We start from the raw sequence: 19888 nt of genomic DNA, 5'->3' as shown, positions 1-19888 counted from the left end.
GAGATTATAAAAAGGGTTATTTTGGACCACGACATTCATTTACACTTCAGTTTCCCTTTATGAAATCCCTCATTTGGGGTTTATAACCATGTTTATCTCAAAACTCCTGTAGGAAAATCTAGGAAGTTTCTCCCTGTTGCTTTCCTGAAGGAAGTAAAAGAAATAGAGCTACTCTTGTACTATAATAATAACTTCAGAAAGGGAAAAATCTACCTAGTGCCAGTGCTGTAGCGTTCTGTTGTACCTACGGCTACACAGTTCTGCTGTATTTAATAAAATCATAATGAGAAACAGTGCCAACCAGCTTTGCTTATTTGGCATTTCCTGCCATCATTTTGCTGTCTCCTCCCCAGAGAACAGGAGATTAAATGATGAACAAAGGCTCTTGATGAATATAACACATTTGAATCTCATTTCTTGAAACAGAGATATTAATTACTAGTACTTCTACCATTAAAGCTAAAACAAAGTGCATGCTGTTACAGTCACTATAGCCAGATAATAGAAGGAGACTCAGGATTGCTGGCTGACCACAAGAGTTCAAAAATAATGATTTTTTAAATACAAAATGATGGAATTTAAAAAGTTATAATCCATTTAACATTTTTACTTATCTATGCATACCAACAGAACTCCTGTCTTCCTTTCAATCTTTCTTTGAAAACAACTTCCCTTTGCATTTATTACCTGACTTTTAAAGATATACTAAATGTTGTAAAAGTAGCAAAAATCACAAGGAATTGGTATAGCTGTCTCTTTTTACATCCAAATGGAGTCTAACTAATTTTGGTATAAATCCAAAAACATTTCTAAACCAGGGTGCAGGACATACAAATCCAGCTGTTTTTCTGGTGACACACAAAACCAAACTGCTAAATGCACTTGAACAGCAAAAATGGAGGCAAGATTTCTCCCCCAGATCCAGTCGTGCCAAATGAGTAACAAAATTGCCCTCACAGTGAATCCTTTACCTGTTCACTGGAGTTTGAATCTCCTGCTACCTGTAAACAATTCACATTCTCATCTTTTTCCGGTCTTTGATTTCTGAAAAGGGATCCAAGCAAATGGCCACCTCCAAGCAGGTATGGTCAATAGTTGGAGTGAGGGGCTGAAAAGGAAGCAAAAAAAGAATTTAAGCTATATATAAGGACAGCAACAACTGTGCTACTTGCCCAGTATACTAGAAGGGTCCTAACGCCTATCCTGTGGCTTAATGCCACCTAATGACTATAAGCAGACCTTATCATTATTGCCAGCATGACTTGGTTTGTTTTGAAAACAGATTCACTAAACCAAGAGATGTATCACACATCTGATAAGCGATGTGGGAGCTTCTCTTACATTTCCCAGACCATAGTACTGGTGGATCCCAAAGGGAACTTAACTACACTTGGTCCTATGATAGCTTCTCTTCTTGAACCTCTTCATTCCTGGATACGTCACCACTTCAAAAACTGGTGAAATGCAGAGGTAGCTGGAAATAGCTGAGTTATTTCAAGTTCCTGTAACAGCACAGAGCTAAAGCTTCCCACAGAGAAGCTTGGCCACCTCTAACAGTCGGCACAAAGTAGAGGCAAGCTCGCTGCTGTGGAAGATGGCAGTTGGGAGTCTTGTGTTAAGATGTATTATGTAAAAAAAACAGTCATCATCTATATTTGCATGGGTCATGTCATACACTGAATTTCACGCAGTGGAAGAAATTATTAGTTCCATTTTTCAGACGAAGGCACAGAAACAAAAGCCTCATGGGACTTAGTAGCAGTTAGGCACCTAACATCTCTTGGGGTAATGAAATACTTCAGTGACTATGTGCAAGGTCACACTGAGGCAGAACAGGGAAATAAGTGTCCTGACCCGTTTTTGAAGTTAATGGCACACTCTGTGTTTCTACAAGTTCATGTTCCGGTGAAGTACTCTTTTATAAAAGACTCATTGATAGTAGAGATTATTTCAACCATTCGAAATGGTATTTCAGGACACATCTTTTGTTATGCAACATACACAGATCTTCTGTTTATATCCATAATTTATTTCCCCCTCAACCTTTCTGAATTACAAACGGAACCACTTATAAAATGGGACTTTCAGATGTGAAAACCCATAACTCAGTAAATCCAAATGAGGACTGCAATACTGCAATAAGGAAACTGCCCGTTCTGTCTATATCTGTAGCTAAACACAATCTGTCTTAATATTTACCTACACCAAGCCCTTATTTTTCAGGACTGTTACTCCAACTTCAGTGACATTATATAATTGTATTATACCATGACCGGTTTTCTGCCTACTTCACAGGCTTCTGTATGCAGTTAATTTTATTCTACCACATGATGAAACACTTACTTTCTTCTAAAAGTCCTTCTTAGAGTTTTGCCTCTGGTCACACTTAAAGGAAAAGCATCTTAGCAGACTTATAGTGGATTAATTGTATTAATCGTTCAGCTGGGCAAATGAAAATATCTAATATATTTATGTGTTTCTACTCAAGAACTAAAGTGAATCACTCAGCAGCTGAACTGTTTTAACAGAAGGTACAGAAATATATTAAATGCCTAATCTCAGACAGAGTAACATTTACAGGCTTCTAATCCACTATTTGTTGTTTTTCTGCATCCCTCAGTGTGTAAGTTTAAAAGCCAATATTCACTCCTCTTCAGTATATTAACATATGGCAATTCCATTTCTGTAAGTGCTAGTGCATAAATAATTAATCTGCCATTATAACATAAGCTTTCCCAGAAGAACTGAATATTTTATTGAGACTTTATACACAAAAAAAAAAAATGCAGCAACAGAGAAAGACATCTCATTCTAACTTACAAAGCTAGAAAAATATCCATGGCCAACAGACACATCTGGTCAAGTATTGTTTGGCTACAGGTGTCTTCAAGGTTTTTTTTCAGTGTATTAGAGACAGCACTTTATGTAATCTGATAAAAGTTATAAACTTCTCCTAGAAACAAGGTTAATAAATATAAATGTGAATTTTCCTAAAAAAAACCACAAAACCTGTCCCTGAACAACATCTGAAGATAATGAAAAAAGAAACAAGTAATTCTTCCTATATTTACAATTTTGCATCTTCAAAAAAAAGTTTAGTTTACCTTAATTTACACGGTATTCAAACAAGATGAAGAGATGTTTACCATAATTGTAAACTGATTTGTCCTGTAAAGTGTTGTGCTATGGAGAGGAGTGATGGAACTGGACAGAAAACACCACCTGTGTCTTTTCAGTATAGATCAGACAGTTTGCAAACACTGAACATTAAGTACAGGGAACAGAGGAAAAATTTATAGCTATATAGGTAATATGGCCTCACTAGCTTGCATACAAGTTCAAAAAATAGCAGTGTGTAAAAAATTCCGCTTTTTTGCCAAAAAGGTTTTCTTGTTGTGTATTGCAGGCTCTGCTCAATCCAAAAATGTCTCTCTTGTCATATTCAGCTTCCTCACAGCTATTTCTTACTGCAGGGAGTAGATCCCATTTAGAAGCCTTGGTAATATCACTAGTAGTTTAACTTTCAGAAAGCCTCCTAAACATGCCCCATTTCCAGACCCGTGTTCTCTGGTCTGCCTTGAAAATAACCCTATAAGGATATGCTTTGGGAAGCTTATACTTGTGTGTTTTACTGAGTAATTTAGACTGCTAAAAAAAATTCTCTGTGCAGTTTGTCCTGATGTCAGAAACTGCAGGTGGAACACAAGAAATGAAAGCAGTTTCAGCTGGCAAATTTCTCTTCCTCTGAAGAACACATTCAACATGAAGTGCTCTGAAACAGCTTCTATGGTTTCAACCACAACTTTCTGAAGCAAACGCTGGCAAAACCCTTCAAATGCTAAGTATTGTTTTGAATATAATATTTTCCTAAAATAGGTAGTGAACTGCTGATACAATTTCTTTGCACAAGAATCATCTTGTGCAAAGACTGGGAAGTTCCTATTTTTGGCTAGCCTAGCAAGCATTTCTTGACTTCACCATTCAAAAAAGGATAAACTGTTTTTATTCATTCTACATAATAACAATTTCAATTGTACTTAAATATTTTGGTCTTCTAGGCCAATTAATTTGTCAGATTGACAGTTACTCATCTGCAGATGCAGGTGTATACATAATGTGGCTGAGGACTAGACACTTTCTTCTCCATATCTATCACATCCTGAACAATAGGGCAAGATCTCTGCAGGATTAGACCTTCTGGCTTTCCCAACGAAATCTTGCTCTGGCAGTCAGTCAATACGGCAGGGAATGCAAAGATCCTTCCTCAGAGACAGCAGATACCAGATTTGTCAGAAAACTGTGAAGCTACTTCAAACAACTTAATGCTGCAGCAGTGTTTCTACACCTTCATTATTTGACATTGTGTTGTTACCTCTCTGTAGTCCCTCTTTCCACTGATTCTTTACCCTTGATTCACTCATTGCATATGTGTAGTAACCTCTGCACTGGTATAGTTCATGAGATTCCTTTCTCTCACATATTAAACCTGTTCATAAGGAACACATCAACAGCAGAAAATGGAGGTATCATATAAGGTATTTTGCAGAAGAGATGGGGGTTTTGTGGGGGATCCTCAACTGAAGAGCCTAACGAATGCTTCCATTTATAATAATAGGGTGGATGATCCAGTTTTAAAACTGTGCCCTAAGCTGATTCGGCAACAACCAAAAAGGCTGAGCCAAGATGGACTTGAGGTGTCAGGTTCTTGATCTCTGGTTCTGCTGTTAAATGTACCTAGTAATTTGGTGTCCTAATTACAGCTCTTTCTGGTTTTTTACAGCTATTCTTTGCATATTAAAAGGGAAAGGAGAGGCAAACACTGGGAGGAGGGGGAAATGTAGTATCTACAAAGAATGAAAACTGCTTCGGTTCATTGGCATGATTAAGTCACTTTAGAACTCACTGGGAAATTAAAGAGGGTAACCCTCTCCCTCCACCCCCTCAATTAAGCACAGGAATACATTTAGTCTGCCCTGAAAAGAGTGGAACAGAGCAGGATCGAGACTCCTCCTACAAAAGAGCTCAATTGAACCCAAAGGAGTTCAATTACACCATTTGATAAATGTTCTATAAAAGAAATATAAATAAGTGATAATTATCACTGGAACCACGTAGCATCTACTTTATGGCTTTGCAAGCTGTAATAGTATATAATCATACCATCTATGATCCTCACTTTGTTTCCCTCCTGCCTTCCACTATGAAACAGAAGTGACAGCACTTAGGGGAGCATACAATGTGTGATGAAACAACATATTATCTCAAATACAACACTCTCACACTTGTGCCCCTACCCAGCATCCCCCTGGGTCCCCATCTGCCCCGGGCATGGCTCCACAGCCAGGTGCAGGCAACGGTACACTAGCTCTTCTCATGCTCCAGAGCTCCCAGCCAGTTCTGACCGTGCTGCCCTGTGCTGTTACTGTGCATAAATGGCTCCCCAACCAGAAGGCCATCATGATTCACAAGCTCAGAACCTAGATAAATCTAATATGTGACTGCCTCTCCTTGACACCATAAACATGTCTTCTGCCATCTTTATTTCTCAAGTCCTGGAAGGCTTAAACAGGTGAATTGTTCAAAAGTTTGTCTTTTTTTTTCATCTTCTAGGATGGTACACCGCACAGCATGGGGAGGTAAGTGTTTAAAGCTGACTCTTCCATGCTGCTAAGGAATCTCTTTGCTGTACCTTTACTTAAACATTGCTCTCCAAGCTTTCAATTTGCAGTTTGGATTTGTAGAGCACTGCACATGCCACCTGAAGAAGCATCACGTCAAAGTATCTTTACCTGAAGAAAATTGTGCTGAATGGGATTAAGCAGTGACCTGGAAAGATGCCAAACTGAGTGAGTAAAAAACCCACTGCTCCTCAGTTAAACAAGCTTTGAGTCCTTTCTCCCGTTTGCATGAACACCATCACTTTAGCCTCATAAAGTCATAGCAAAGATTCTGGCTAAGTAAAGGCAAAAAGAAAAAAAAAAAATAAAAAGAAGAACCAGATTTATACCAGCTAACTTTAAATGTAGTCTTCACTGGAAGATGATCACATGACTTCTACTTAGCAATTTCCCTTTTCAGTACAGTAAATTACCTAACATAAGAGTGTGGGCCACAGTTTCTGTCACTGGCGGCTGCTATGTAGACAGAGACAGGTGGTGGTGTTTATTTTTACTAGGCTGTGTATCATGTAATCAGGTTTGGTTTTGCTTAAGTAAAAGGATAGGTTTGGAGAAAAGGAGGAGAAAAAATTAAAATCCCTAAAAATACACATATGATCAACAGTCATCTAATACAATAGGAAAGGGGATTCTAAAAAATCTCATCTGTGGGTTTGTATCCATCAATTTGGCTGCAAAAAAACAGGATTCTGTCTAATTCTAGGGTTTACTGATTATGGTAGAACTGCACACTGATGCACACAGAAAAGGGAGCTTGAACACAGAGTCCAACTATTGTCCAGCTGGTGCCAAAACTCATTGCTCTGCCAATTTTTAGTGTGAACACAGGATGTGCCTGGCTCTACACAGTCCACTGCACTGCTAGCTTAGAAGAAGAAGTGAGTATTAAGTGTTCAGTTTTACCACAGTCTGAGAATAAGTGTGAGCAGTTAATGTTTTGTAGCAGCAATCTAACACTGTGGCTGCTGGACACAAATGCAGGAACTGCACTAAGCCCTGCTAATGTCAACTGCACTAATGCCCTTGACAGCTAATGTCAAGCAGGAGATGCTACTTCCACTATAAATCCATCTGTATTCACACATTTTTAAAAACTGACTAGCAAATTTAATCTTGACAGCTACCAGAACATGTGAAGAGCTTTTGCAATCTTGCTGTTAATCTTCCGAAAGTGTGACAATCACTGTTTTACTTAAAATCACTATAGGCAAGGATTCTACTTTTCTCACCTTTCTGACACATGCAAAATTGTTTGCAAAGAAAATAGTCAACTTATTTCAGGGAACACAAGCAGTCTGCACTGGAACAACAGTGTTTCTGCCAAGAACATACAGGTCTGCAGAGACAGGAACTAATGCAAAGAAAAAGAACAGCCTAAAGAACAAATGAACTGTCTTTCTAGAAGTTACCAGACCAGGCCAAGAGATCCCTACATAGATATAGGTAAGACTTTTGATCACAATCCAAGGAAATGTGGCCAAAACAGACCAGCAATGAAACCAATGTCATCACCTAATAGCCTAGCAGTGACACAGAGCTGCTACTTCACCTGCAGGCATTCACACTACACTTGGGTCAAACACCTTCAAGGACAGAGGTCTGTATCAGCAGAGTAGCCTACTCGCTCCCAACCAACAAAGGTGACAAAACACTATCTATTCGTTTGTTGCAATTCTTTTTTTTCTTCAGACAGTTTATCCTCCAATTATGGTCCAGGCCCAAATCTGCCTGAAGTTAACTGTTAACCTTATTTTACAGAATGAGCAGCCTGTAAATAGTGCTGCCAGATCCAGTTAAGAGGAAAGCTTATGTATGAGTCTGATTTGCTGTTCTGCTGTCTCCTTATCTGTTTTTGACAGTTTGTCCAATAATTCCTAATATAGGCTCATTCTCTAAGAAGGAAAATCTTATCGTTGACTGAGACTTAAGTGGTTTCAGACACTGCTTGAAAAGGTTTTCTGAACTCCCTACGCAAGAGTATACTTAATAAATATTACCCTGAACAGAAATTCACTGAGCCTTGAAATTCCTTGTAGTAGTTAGATACTGAAATTGAGAACAACTTGGTCACATTTGATTGAAGACTAGGGTCTTTGGAAAAATTTAGTTTAGCAGCTCAATTTAGAATTGTGGTCTCTTGCTACTGTCTCAGCCTTTCTGATATATAGTCCTTTCTTTAAGCTCAAGCCCTTGGAGAGACAAGAATCCCAGTTTTCATTATTTTTAATGTACTCTTCCAATCTTCCTGGTTACAAAGGAAATTCTGAAACTGTATTCGAGCTAATTCTTTAAATGGAAGGAAATAACCCAATATTTCCTTTTTTTTTTTTTTTTTCCCCTGGCATTTTTAACCCCTCTCTAGGGGCATTTGGCAAGAAAATACCAACTCATGGGTTTCTAAGGTTAGCAGCACAAACTGAAATACACTCCTGTGGAATACATAAAGAAAGCTGGAGATGGATTGTCTAGTTCCTGGCAACTTTTGAAGTTATTTGGAACAGTACAGGTCAAGAAAATCATTAGCTTTCTGAAAAAAAAACAACCTAGAGGAAAAAGAGTAAAGGGCCTAGATACCCATAACAAATGAAAGGAAAAGTCAGAGGTTCTGAACAAACTACTTTAACTGTTACATGCTGCAGGTTAGTGGCCAAAACACTTACGTTCAGGCTTTTTTGTCATCTTCAGATCTAAGAATAGTTTATAGAATCTTGACTCATCTACTTTGTGATTCCAGCTTCTTCCAACTGGCAGAGCCTGCAGTGTAGGAAGGCTGTGTCTTAGTACTACTCATACTAGAGGTACCAGAGTTTATAAGACTGGTTGCATTATTATAAGACCTAAAATGTTTATTAATCCAGAGTGTGAAATTAAGTTTCCAAAACGCTTCCAAAAGGATGGGAAGAACTGACAGCCATTGAGAACAGCATCACTGGGAGCATTTCGGCCCTCATTTCCTCAGTAAGAGAGTGGGTAGATAAAGCTGTTGGAGAAGGTGCTTAACCAGAAAGAGAAGAAAGAAATTGCTGCAAGGTGTTTATAGCTTTTCCTAAACTAAGCCATCATTTTTTTTAGCTCCTAGTGGGATAATACAAATCTTTACCTGAGTCTGAGAAACTAAGATGGGGCATGCACTGAAGCTGAATTCTTCATCTTAAAGGTCAATCAAAAAGCTTGCTTGGGCCTGCTGCTCTTACAGGAATACCTTAGCTAGGCTGAGAACATTTATAATAAAAGATCTTGAGCATATTTTCTTCATCAACAATGTGCTATCATTACCACATCCCTTATGTTGTTCATCCCCTTCAAGTAGGGGATTTCAGTAGCATGCACAGTTCTAAAGCATATAAGACTTATCATTACAGTTCAAATAATAAAGGATAAATAATATTCTACATATTTATGGGAAAATGGGAATTGGGAGATTTGGGTTCTGTTGCTAGATCTAGCACAGGTTTCATATGTGTCCTAGGACAATTTGCTTATAAAATTATAAGATTTTATAATCTTATACTATAAGATAATATAATATAAGAGAAATTAATTTTCCTGTTGGGGCAACTGAACAATTCTTCCTCTGCAAGCCAGGCTGTCTGGCGGGCTGGCCCTTGTTCTCCCTCACTTGCCACTCTGTTACCTCTTCCTCTAGCTGGTACCTGGTTTCACAGGACAGAGACATGTTCTACTTCATCCTTTGAGATAGTTAAAATGCATGACTGTATTTCACATGCTCTGATTTTGACAAGGTGTGAGTTTTAGCTATGGATATGCCTTTGACGGAAAACTCATCTGAAATAAATTAATTCCCCTTAAATTTGCACATCTAATTTTCCTGAGCACCCTCTCCTAGACAAGCTGATTCTAACCTCAAGGGGCAGAGCTTGAGAGCACTGGACAAGGCCTGACCATATACAACAGGACTAGGGCTAGTACTGCTGCACTCCTAAACCCCCATAAGCACAACAGATGAGATGATGCACTTAATTACAGAAGACAAGGAATTACAAGGAGTCTGAGCATAAAGGAAAACAACAGAAAATGGATATTCAGTCAGCCTATGTGTCTGGGATATCTCACTAACTGCCTTGTCTGGCATCTTCCTGCCACAGAATAAACACCTTCCTATTCTTGGCACATCTACAGTATGGATGTCTACAGGTGACACTCTGGAAGTCAGATTCCCATTTACAAGGCTTTTTTTATATTAACTCAGCAGTAAGAAACAGGTCTCTAGAACGATCTGTTTACATTTCTGCCCAGCTTCCTGTAAAAAGGAAGACATCAGTTGTGTCTAGGAGGCTTTCCAAGTGTCTTGAAATTAGCTGGAAACCTGGTGTAAGTGCTGTGTTGGGTCTGTGATAATCTTTCATGTCACTTCCAATTTGATTCTTTTTAGGACTGGCTGTTGGAGTCTGCTCTGCCACAAGCTAAAGGTAAAACCATTGAATTCCCTTGTGTCTCTAGGTAATACACTGACTTCTGTTCCAAAACATTCTTGGCTTTGTTTGTTTTGAATAAACCTAAATAGCATTTGGATGGCTGAAGAGCTGTATAATATGAATTTCCCCACTGTTTCTTTTAAGCTTTCCAACTCTCTGAACTGTACCACCTGTTAGTCTGGAGATCACACTCATATTCTCTAGTGTTTTGACCCACTATCTGCATTTCATTCCTATCAGCCATCTGAGCACAGTGTAGATCTCTCAGCTACAGCTGTTAATCTGTATTTAGTAAATAATGCCCCATTAAACAATCAGAAAATACATGGCTGGGTGACATAACAGAGGAAACACAGAAAGAGCATTTCAGGCCTGTCTGCATTATAAGAGGCTGGAATACCAAGTTCATCAAAGCTGTTAATTTATTTTTTTCCTTTATACTATCCAAGAGTCATAGCCAGGTTAAATGCATCTTTGAAACATATACATGAACAGCAATGGGCTGAAGGTGCTCTACTACTATATAGGCTTGAGTAACAGCTAATAATCTGAATAAAACACTGAAAAGCAAATTAGACTATTAATACAATCTAAGATACATTGTACACATGCAGTTTATCTGGCTACACATTGACACTCCAGCGAAGAGAAGTAACCCGTTACTACTTGAATGGAAATATGAGATACAAATTAACTCACTGGTCACAGCCCTACCCAGACATCTAATAAGAAACAAACTCCAAGGGAAACCATACACTATATAAAACAAAACTGTTCACAGTTATAACTGTTCACAGATGTAAATTGCACCTGAGTAACACCTTTCATGTTTGAATACCTATAAATTTTGTTGCTTTTTCTACTAAAAAAGATGTGCCAGAAGACTCTTTGCAGAATCCCTTCATAACTGATGTCCTATATCCCACCTGAAGCTTCATTCAGAGTCTTTCCATAGGTATGATGCCCCAATAACAAGTTAAATGGACAGGGGCTATCATATTTGGGATAATTTGCACAAGTTTCTGGGGTGGTACTGTCACTGTCTCCCAGCACTCTGTAGTAAAGTGATCTGATTTCTTACAGCAATCAATATCCCCTTCAAAGAATATGCACTTCCAATTTTGGAATTCTGAAATACAATGAAAGAAAAAAGTTTAAATATTTCCTACAAAAGTTGCCTTCCAGGGAATAACTGCTGACTGGAGACCTCACCATAAGGAATACTATATACGTTTTCTTTTACAGGACAATGCAATGCTGTTTTGAAGTCTTAATGCACTCGCCCTGGTGAATCTGCAGGGTACTTTGTATGGTAAGAAAGATATCTTGTCATTAATGACTAATGACTGGTGGGTAATCCTGCAGTGCAGTGCCTTTATCTGACAGGATTGCACACATGGATGACTCGCAGCAAGATTACCCTAGCATGGTTGCTAGGTGGCAAATGTAGTGCCTAAAAAACATTTGATGCTGACAGCTACCGTGAACGGTTTTGTGGGGAACAGCTTTACCCGTGCATTGATTTTGCTGCAATAAAGGATTTTCTAAAGTAGAGCTGTTCAAAACAAAAACATCACAAAAATCAAATTTACACTTAACTTTTGCCATATATTACTTAACCTGCGTTTCTCGAAAGAAAGAGTTACAAAATCAGAATTTTCTAAAAGCTGAGTGAAGAAGAGAAGTAGGTCACTAGAGAAAAGGCTGTTCGGCTCTTTGCCCACAGATCAGGCCTGGATCCTGGGCACTCACAACTCTGCCCGCCCTGAACTTTGGAGGGAGTTGGCACTACTCTTAGCTGATGAAATAAGGATGTAAAATTTTACTTGCAAAACAGTTAGGCAGAAATGTACACTTCTTATGCACTGCTTGCCATGCAGGGTTAACACCTTGATTTCCTTTGCCTTCAAACCCCCTCTCCCCTAAGGATTTGCATATGTTGGTAACTACAGTGCAGCACCTCTCTCTCCCTAGATTCACACGTTGAATGTGGGTAGCCTTGCAGCTTTCTGGCTGTCTTCAGGAGATGTGGTACATCACAGTGACGGGTGTACCATCCGCCACAGCTGACTTCCACTGAACACACTCTAAGGCCCTGACTAAACTGGTCACAGAATACTACCAATAATTATAATGTAGCAAAAGTCACATACTCTGACATTTAGGATTTAACACAGCATAATGCAGCTACTGCAGAGCAGAATCAGTTCAAATCATGTCCAGCTACAGATATTCAGAGGGAGAGTACACCTAATCCTAAAAAGGAGATAAAAATGTCTTTACTTCAGACTTGAAACAATGGAAGTAAAAGGAAGAGGGGAGAGTTACAGACAGATTAAGCTTCAGGAATGCGAAGGAGAATGAAGGCCTTTGCACAAACAGCATCAGAACAGCTTATGGCTCAGCTTCTAGTATAGTGAGTAATAGCTGGTATTCAGGAAATCAATCTGAAGATCTTAATTGCAACTAAAAGAATTACTCATAATCAGACAACTATATTTTGTAATCTTTCCTACTAATAGATAAAATAGCTACTCTGTATATTAAATATTGCCTATGTTATATGTTCTCATTGTTCTGATGCAATATTCCTGTTCCGGGTTTCATAGGTTGTGGGTTGCCTTCCAGGATCCCAGAGGAATAAACAACAACGTTCAGGCAAAACTTACCAGGAAACTTGCAGAAAAAATTGTTGACCAGAGCTATCAAGGGATTAGATGGAGCTGTCTGAATTGATTTGTTAATTTGCGTTTAAGTTTCCAGATCATTTCCACCTTCCCCGTTTACATCACTCAAAATCCATTTTGTCTCTAAATCACCCCTAGCCTCTCTACTAATATCTGGCAGTTGCAATCATTAAGTGCAGAGGCAAATGTTTTCATTACATTGCTATTCTTTTTTAGGTATCAGCCTGTTTTCTGGTTTTCTGTAAAGGCTGACACTTCCAGTTTGAACTGTTTACTGTGATTCAGTTTCAGGAGTGCTATTAAAATTCGAAGTATAATAAGGCAAGATGGCACAAATGTTGAGATAATAAGGGATTTCTTTTTCTCTTGGCTACAGTAGGGCAAGTTCAAACTAGGCTTCATCTGGCGAGATGTTCCACTGCAAGGCAATCTGTCACAATAAATGCAATACGCTGGTGTAAACTATGATTTGCCTTACACTCTTTCAGGAAGCACTTGCTGTAAAAAGCAGAACTATAGTGATAAAATCTAGTATGACTGTCAAGAAGTTACTAAACATTTGACTACTCAGCTTCAAAACAATATCACTCCAACGTGAATTTCTAGCTCTCTGTCAATGTAGCTCAAGTACATCATGAAGCATATGGACCAAATAGCTTATTCTACTCTGTATGCTGAAAAAGAAAAAAATATGTTTTAAACATGCAAATTAACAATCTAAACAGATTTTTCTTTGGCTTTTGATTTTTTTAAATCTATACACCTTCTTCTGTTCTGGAAAGGGTATGGATAACAAGAACACAACGAGGAAGTCCTTAAAGAAGACTCCCTAGGAAATCTCTATAGAGAAAAGAAGGAAGAGAAAGCCTGAAGTTCAGAAGTACCGTAAGCCTCTGCAATTTAAAGAGAAAGGAATTAATAGATTAAAGTTACTGCCAAATAACTAAGAAGCAAAGCCAGAAAAAAATGCATTTTAATTTATTGGAGGAAGGATGGGGTGGTGGTGTCACATTTACTGATCTTACAATCCTGATAAATCCACCATGATGCTTATTATCTAATAAGAGGAGGGCAATGTCCTTTCCTCTTTACATATTTCCATACTATTCTGTAGTAGTTCGTGCAGTCACCTCTTCCAGAAAGTAGCTCAACTGGCCCATTTATCAGGAAATGTTTCTTCATTAAAAATGAAAAAAAAAAAACCAAACACCAAAACAACCACACACTTAATGGTTAGCAATGTTATTTTTTTAAGACAATTTTTTAATTTTGATCCCCACTCCTCTGGAATATCTGCAGGACTCCTCTGGAATATCTGCAGGTTGTGAAGGAGGCTAAACTCTTACTGATTGAATTATACCCATTTTTGTAGTCCTCCAGTTTTATACTAAGAAACTAGTGAGAAGCTGATTGCAGACTGAGACTGTTTGTCCTACAAAAAAAAGAGATTGCTTTGCCAAAGTAAAAGTGTACTCTGGGTCACACTCCTAATGACAGAAGGAAATAGGAGTGTGCTAGGCTCATCAAGAAGGGGAAAAGGCTGCTACATATAGGAACATAAAATATGCGGTCTTTTTCCATGGATGAAGGAAGGAACTGAAATAAAAACTTTTTGGCTCTGCCTCCAGACTTGGGACACGGAATAGCTTTGTTGCATATGTCTTTGTGATAAAGTTAAATTGAAGGAAATGCTGAACAACTCTACCAAATGTGGTTTCCAAATGTGTAGCAAGGAATCTATTTTTCAGCATAATAGAGTTACCTGTAGTGCTAAGCAAACACTGTTTCTGCAAAGTGAACTTTATTATACTGCCAGAAACTCTCACTCCTCCTGCCTCCCACAGACAGTTTCTGCAATGTAATTACAAAGCAACATTTGATTTTGCTGAAACCTGTATGGAGTCACGTTTAAAATAACATGTTTTAAAAAACTGTTGGATTCAAAGTAATAATCTGAAAGGACAGGAATCCGTCTCTATACACCAAGATACACTGAGTGAGCCTGAGATGGTGGCACTATCACCACATGCCTTTTCTCAGTGGGCTTCATAACTTTGGCATAAACCTTTATAAATAACAGCTGCAGAAAGCAAATGCCTGCTACCTTGCTCATCAGCCTTCAAATACAAAACCAGCCTACAAAGCATGGGACAAAGGTGTTTCAATGTAGCAGAAGACAAGAAACTCCTTGTTGCGTATTTTGAAGCAGTAGAAGTGAATAGCAGATAGCTGTGTTGCAGCAAAATAAAGACGAGACTTTTCTGTGTTAGTATGATGTGTAGCACTGTTTTCAGCTTTCTAATTATCATCTCTGTAATTACGTATAAAAGCCGCACTTTCAAGACAGAAGGCAAAGCATGCAAGCAGAAACACCTCTTATCCCAAGTTAGGTACTATGCCAGAAAGGGTTTCAGCCTTTAGAAGCCTGAAGCTAAGCTTATACTCAAATGTGTTTTAAACAATCCTTTTTTCCTGGCCCAGATTCACAGTCTGTCATCATGAAGTGCCACTTACAGCACTAATCAGAATAAGAGAATTCGTCATTGCCATTACAGCTGTCACGTAAGAACTATCTTTTGATGGTTTTCTTTTAAATATGTAAGGTGGGTATTCCTGAAGGTGGAATTAATGAAGTGAATTGATTCTACTACTCAGATATACAGTGAGTCTATTCTCACACTAATCTTAAAAGTGCTTTTACACTTTGTGAGTCATAGCAAAATGAGAGTAAGGTGCAGTGTGGATGCAGGAATATGTAAGTATAATTACAAATGGATATTCAGAACTTCACAGGATAACCAGTGATGTTACTTTGTAATGACTGCCAAACACTTTAAAATAAAACACCATGCTCATTCCCTTATTCTCAGGAATATTACTTGCCTTCATTTTCTCACAACTGGAGCACAAACACACCACATTTTCTGAATGCGATGGAAAGTTAAAATAGTAGTATTAGTGGAATCTGTCTGATAATTTCATTATCCTTCTTTGTTTCCTACAAAACTGGAAATTAGTTTCCTTCACTATGGACAAATACTCAGCCTTGGGCCTCAGAATTTTTCCACTTGCTGTCTAGTGCACTAAGGATGCAATGACATTATGTCACTCAGTAGCTTTAGCTTTGCAGGCATGAAAAAAACACCCCAAGTTTAGTGGACATGATACAGCAAGCAAACATATATAGACAACTTTCTAATATACTAAGGAGGTCAATCAATATGTTGTGTGTCAAGCAGCTGAAAGGTAAATAAACAACCTCAGACTTTCAGCCAACAGCTGGAGCTGTGGAGATCTCAGCTTCACCTCTGACTGAGTACAAAAACCAAAAGATGCTTTCTTAAGTATAAAACTATGAGAAACTGGTAGGGTTCCACAGCAGAACACAGGGAAAGTTTCTGGGGCATGTACAGCATGCCTTGGCAGAGGAAGCAAGACTCGCTTTACTATTACCCTGCGAGTTTTATAAAACTTTTAAAAACTAAATTTTGACCTGGATGACTCTTCATATATTTTCATTCCTTTTCATGTGCAGAGCTGGATTAATAATTTCTCATTCCCTTCTTTGAGGTGAAATAAGAAATGAGAAAACTTACTTACCCAAGCTGCTGAAGAGATTCAATTTGGTCCTCCTTTCTCTGTGATATGTGCTCTCCATTGGGCCTGTAAGTAAAGGTGCAAGTTGTCACTTATACTCCTTTGAGTAGAAATAGTGGTATTTTTTCCTCTTTAACAATCCCTCTATAGACTTGCAAAACAGCTATTTCTAAGGAACAGTTAAAACACATAAAAAAACATTCCATGTGGACAAATCTATTTCCCCAATACACTTTCTAGGTTGCAAAGATGATTACTGAAGACATTTTGCAACAAGGAGTGCTACAAAACAACAGCAAATTGAACAAATATCATAGGTGTAAAATATATTTGTTGCATATTGTTTGTCTTTCCAAGCAGAAATGGAGGAAGTAAGTGGTTTATTTTACTATTTACCATTTCAGAAGTAACACGATGAACAATCTCTTATTAAAGGAACAAATATTGGCAGTAAACATCCAAAATTTAAAGTTAACAGATACACAAAGAACATACTTAGAGGACACATGGTGTAACTGACAGAAGGAAACTCCAAAAAGAGGTACATTTAAAATAGCCTCATTATCTATCTGAAAGCTGTTGAAAGACAAGGAGTATGAGATGAATTTGCAACAATGGAAACAATTTATCTCTAACAAAATAAAAATAAGCAAATCATAATCTGATCATTAATTCCTCTGGCGGTGGTATAGTCTCCGAAGAGAAACCAAAGAAACTCTATAATTAGTAACTCTTAAAATCAACATTGCTGGAAACTATGCTAGAGGTCAGAGTAGCTCCAGCAGAGATCAGGATGACTGCGACAATGAATACAACCAACCCCAGAATTCTTCTGCAGATAATTCCCAGTGAAGCCAGTAACCATATGTAATGGTTTAAAATGTTGAGTGCTGTGACGTGAAAGCATCAAAGCAAGAGGGTATGCTTTAAACGATAGTATAAAATTCAGAAAATTGTTAAATCTGTTTATATACATTATGAATATTGAGGAAATATCTTATTGATAAAAGTATTTTTTTTCCTAGGAAGAGAAAAATACGTTCTATACTAGCATGTTGCATGTTCACAGTTGTACATTACTTGTGCACAGCTAAGGAGCAATAGTAACTAAATGAGAAGAAACTGTCAATTTTTCATCCCTAGCACAACTGAAGAGCATGTTACTTAATTACTTTAACTGAATCTGCCAGTATGCTTCACAAGCTCCTGGTAAAGTATAAAGTGGCTCTTTCTGCTTCCCAGCTGAAAGGATCAGAGGTGACTAGGGCTTTTCCCCTCCTATAAGCCTTAGGCATTAACTGGGGACAGGTGAAGGTGGCAAATTAAGAGAAGTTTTTAAGCAATGCTGAAGGATTAACAGTCCTGTAATTTCTGCACAGAAAACTAGAAATTTCCCATGCTATAAGTCTGCACAGATCAAGCAGCCCATTTGCAAAGATAAGAAAATTATGTGAATGAACTTGCTTTGTTCTCTGTGCATTTTACTAAATATGAGTTACAAAATCACTATAAAAAGTTTCTCAAAGGCAAAAAGTTTTCAAATTATGCCAGAATAGATTGCTGGTCTTCTCTTCAGGCTGTGCTATTACTGGATGGCTTTTACCACTCAGCTCTGTCGTAATTGCATTCATGCTTTTTGTACAAAAGGGCGTGACCCTTCTCACTGAAGTGGATGAGGACACTCAAATACAGTGGAGTCTACAGCCATGGTTATGTAAGTAAAACGGGCATCGCCGAAGAGATTCAAATATCTAAATGGGATTTAGACATCTTATTAAAGTACTGGCCTAAAGGCTACCTCTGCATCTGCTCACTTGACAGAAAGGTAAGTTACTGCTATGGGCAATATTGTTTTGCCAGACAATCCAGACCATTAGTTACTAACAGTGAAAGCAACCCAGTGTCAGGGCTTGGTCTTCCACTGCCTTTCAAAAAAGATTCTGAACTTCTAAAGATGTGTTTAGTAGTACTTTACAGTGGCTGATGCCCAAAGACAATAGAAACTGATGCTGTGCTACACTCATTAGATCCAAAGCTTAACTAAAACATTAATTTTACATTAAACAATGAGTTTTCTAAAATGTTGTTAATTGGCTGTGGTATCTCAGGTATCCCATGCCATCATGCATTTTTGGCTAAGCAAAGCTACAACACGGTCTGCTTAGGGCAAACTGTACTATAAGGCAGCTTCTCTACTAATGTTGCAAACTGGCGAGGTAGGATCAGGGAGCAGTCTGCAAGTACCTGTTATTTTAGGAAGGCCTCTGGAGACACCAAATTGTGTGAGTGGGGCTGTGCAGCTTCCAGGCAAAAGACGGCTCCTGTCTGGATGGCTTCAAAGCGAGCAGGGAAAGCAAGGCATCCGTTTGGGTATTGGGCCGTATTCAGCTTTTCACTGAATGAGAACAATGCTTTTAGGGTTGTCACAGGCTCAGGGTGGACACTGCATTAATGCAAGGAAAGATTTGTACAAATAAAGTATTTGTACAAAGTCATGTTAACTTCTGAACTTGATCTTCTGTCACTGTCTATTCCCTCAAAACTTTTGCCAGAATCCTCTTAAGACTTTGGATGAACCTCAAACGAGACCTGTTTAACCAGCAACGATACCACATCAGAGGAGACACTCCATCATCTTTGTGCTCTCTGGCATCAGTAAGGGCCAACTTCAACAGAAAGGTGAAGAAACCCTGCCCTGGACACTTTCCTAATGCAGTTATGTAGTTACTGCACTGCCACGGGTTGAATTACTACAAAGAATGGACAAACTGGGAATGAGACAGATGACCTTTGAGAGTCAGGCAGGCCTGGCCTGGGCCGGCTGGTGACCCTCAGAGCTTACCAAGCCCCGCGGCAGCTCTGTAGTGGCCTTGGCGGTACGGGCGGGGCGGAGAGCCGAGGGAGAGCCTCTTGCGGTACCAAGGCGGTAGCTGAGGGGGTTTTACCCCCGTAGAGGCGGGCGAGAGGAGCGCCGGGGCCGGACCAGAAACCTCCAGCATCCTCCGTCCCTTCGCGGGGCGCCTGCAAGGGCTGCCCGGCACGCTCTGCTCCCTCACGCCCCTGAGGCGGCCGAGGGCGGCGGCGGGAGGGGGCGCGCCCCCTCCGGGGAGCCCTTTACCTCACCTTCGCCTTCCTCGGGCCCCCGGCCCCTCTCCCCGAGACCCACCACCGCCCCGCGGGCGGCCCACAGCCTCTGTCAGGGTTCGGTGGGGGGAGAGGAAGGCACAGCCTACCCGCCGCCGCCGCCCCGCCCGTCAGCTGTTGCTGGCCGGGCCCTGCGCGCCGGCCGCTGATTGGCCGCCGCGCGGCGCCGCCCGGCCCTCGCTATAAGGCGGCGCGGGCGGGGGAAGGGGCCGTCGCGCCCGCGGTGGCGTCTGTGGGAGCGCGCGCGGCGGGGCGGTGTGTGGCGGCAGCGGAGCCGTGACGGACGGTGAGCGGCGGGGGTCGGGCCCTTAGCCCCGGCGGGAGATTGAGCTGGGCGGGGTGCTGG

At 39.7% G+C, this 19888-nt stretch overlaps 2 protein-coding genes across 3 annotated transcripts in view; both read left to right on the top strand.

The window, feature by feature from the left end:
• Positions 1 to 19691, top strand: part of LOC106884685 (basic proline-rich protein-like) — a 76147-nt gene extending 56456 nt beyond the window's left edge. The window contains exon 5 of the mRNA XM_014936209.1: positions 19352 to 19691. Coding sequence (XP_014791695.1) covers positions 19352 to 19691 — 340 coding nt within the window. The remainder of the gene's footprint in view (positions 1 to 19351) is intronic.
• A 46-nt stretch (positions 19692 to 19737) lies between these two features.
• The window catches only part of SNN (stannin), a 9834-nt gene continuing 9683 nt past the window's right edge, over positions 19738 to 19888 (top strand). For both annotated transcript variants that reach the window (XM_014936321.1, XM_014936324.1), the window contains exon 1: positions 19738 to 19828. The gene's annotated coding sequence lies outside the window, so the exon portion shown is untranslated. The remainder of the gene's footprint in view (positions 19829 to 19888) is intronic.

This window comes from Calidris pugnax, unplaced genomic scaffold (genome assembly GCF_001431845.1).
Source record: "Calidris pugnax isolate Ruff unplaced genomic scaffold, ASM143184v1 scaffold17, whole genome shotgun sequence".
Classification (NCBI taxonomy): Eukaryota; Metazoa; Chordata; class Aves; order Charadriiformes; family Scolopacidae; genus Calidris; species Calidris pugnax.
The sequence above is the reverse complement of the archived record's forward strand: the minus strand, read 5'-3'. Positions and strand labels throughout refer to the sequence as shown.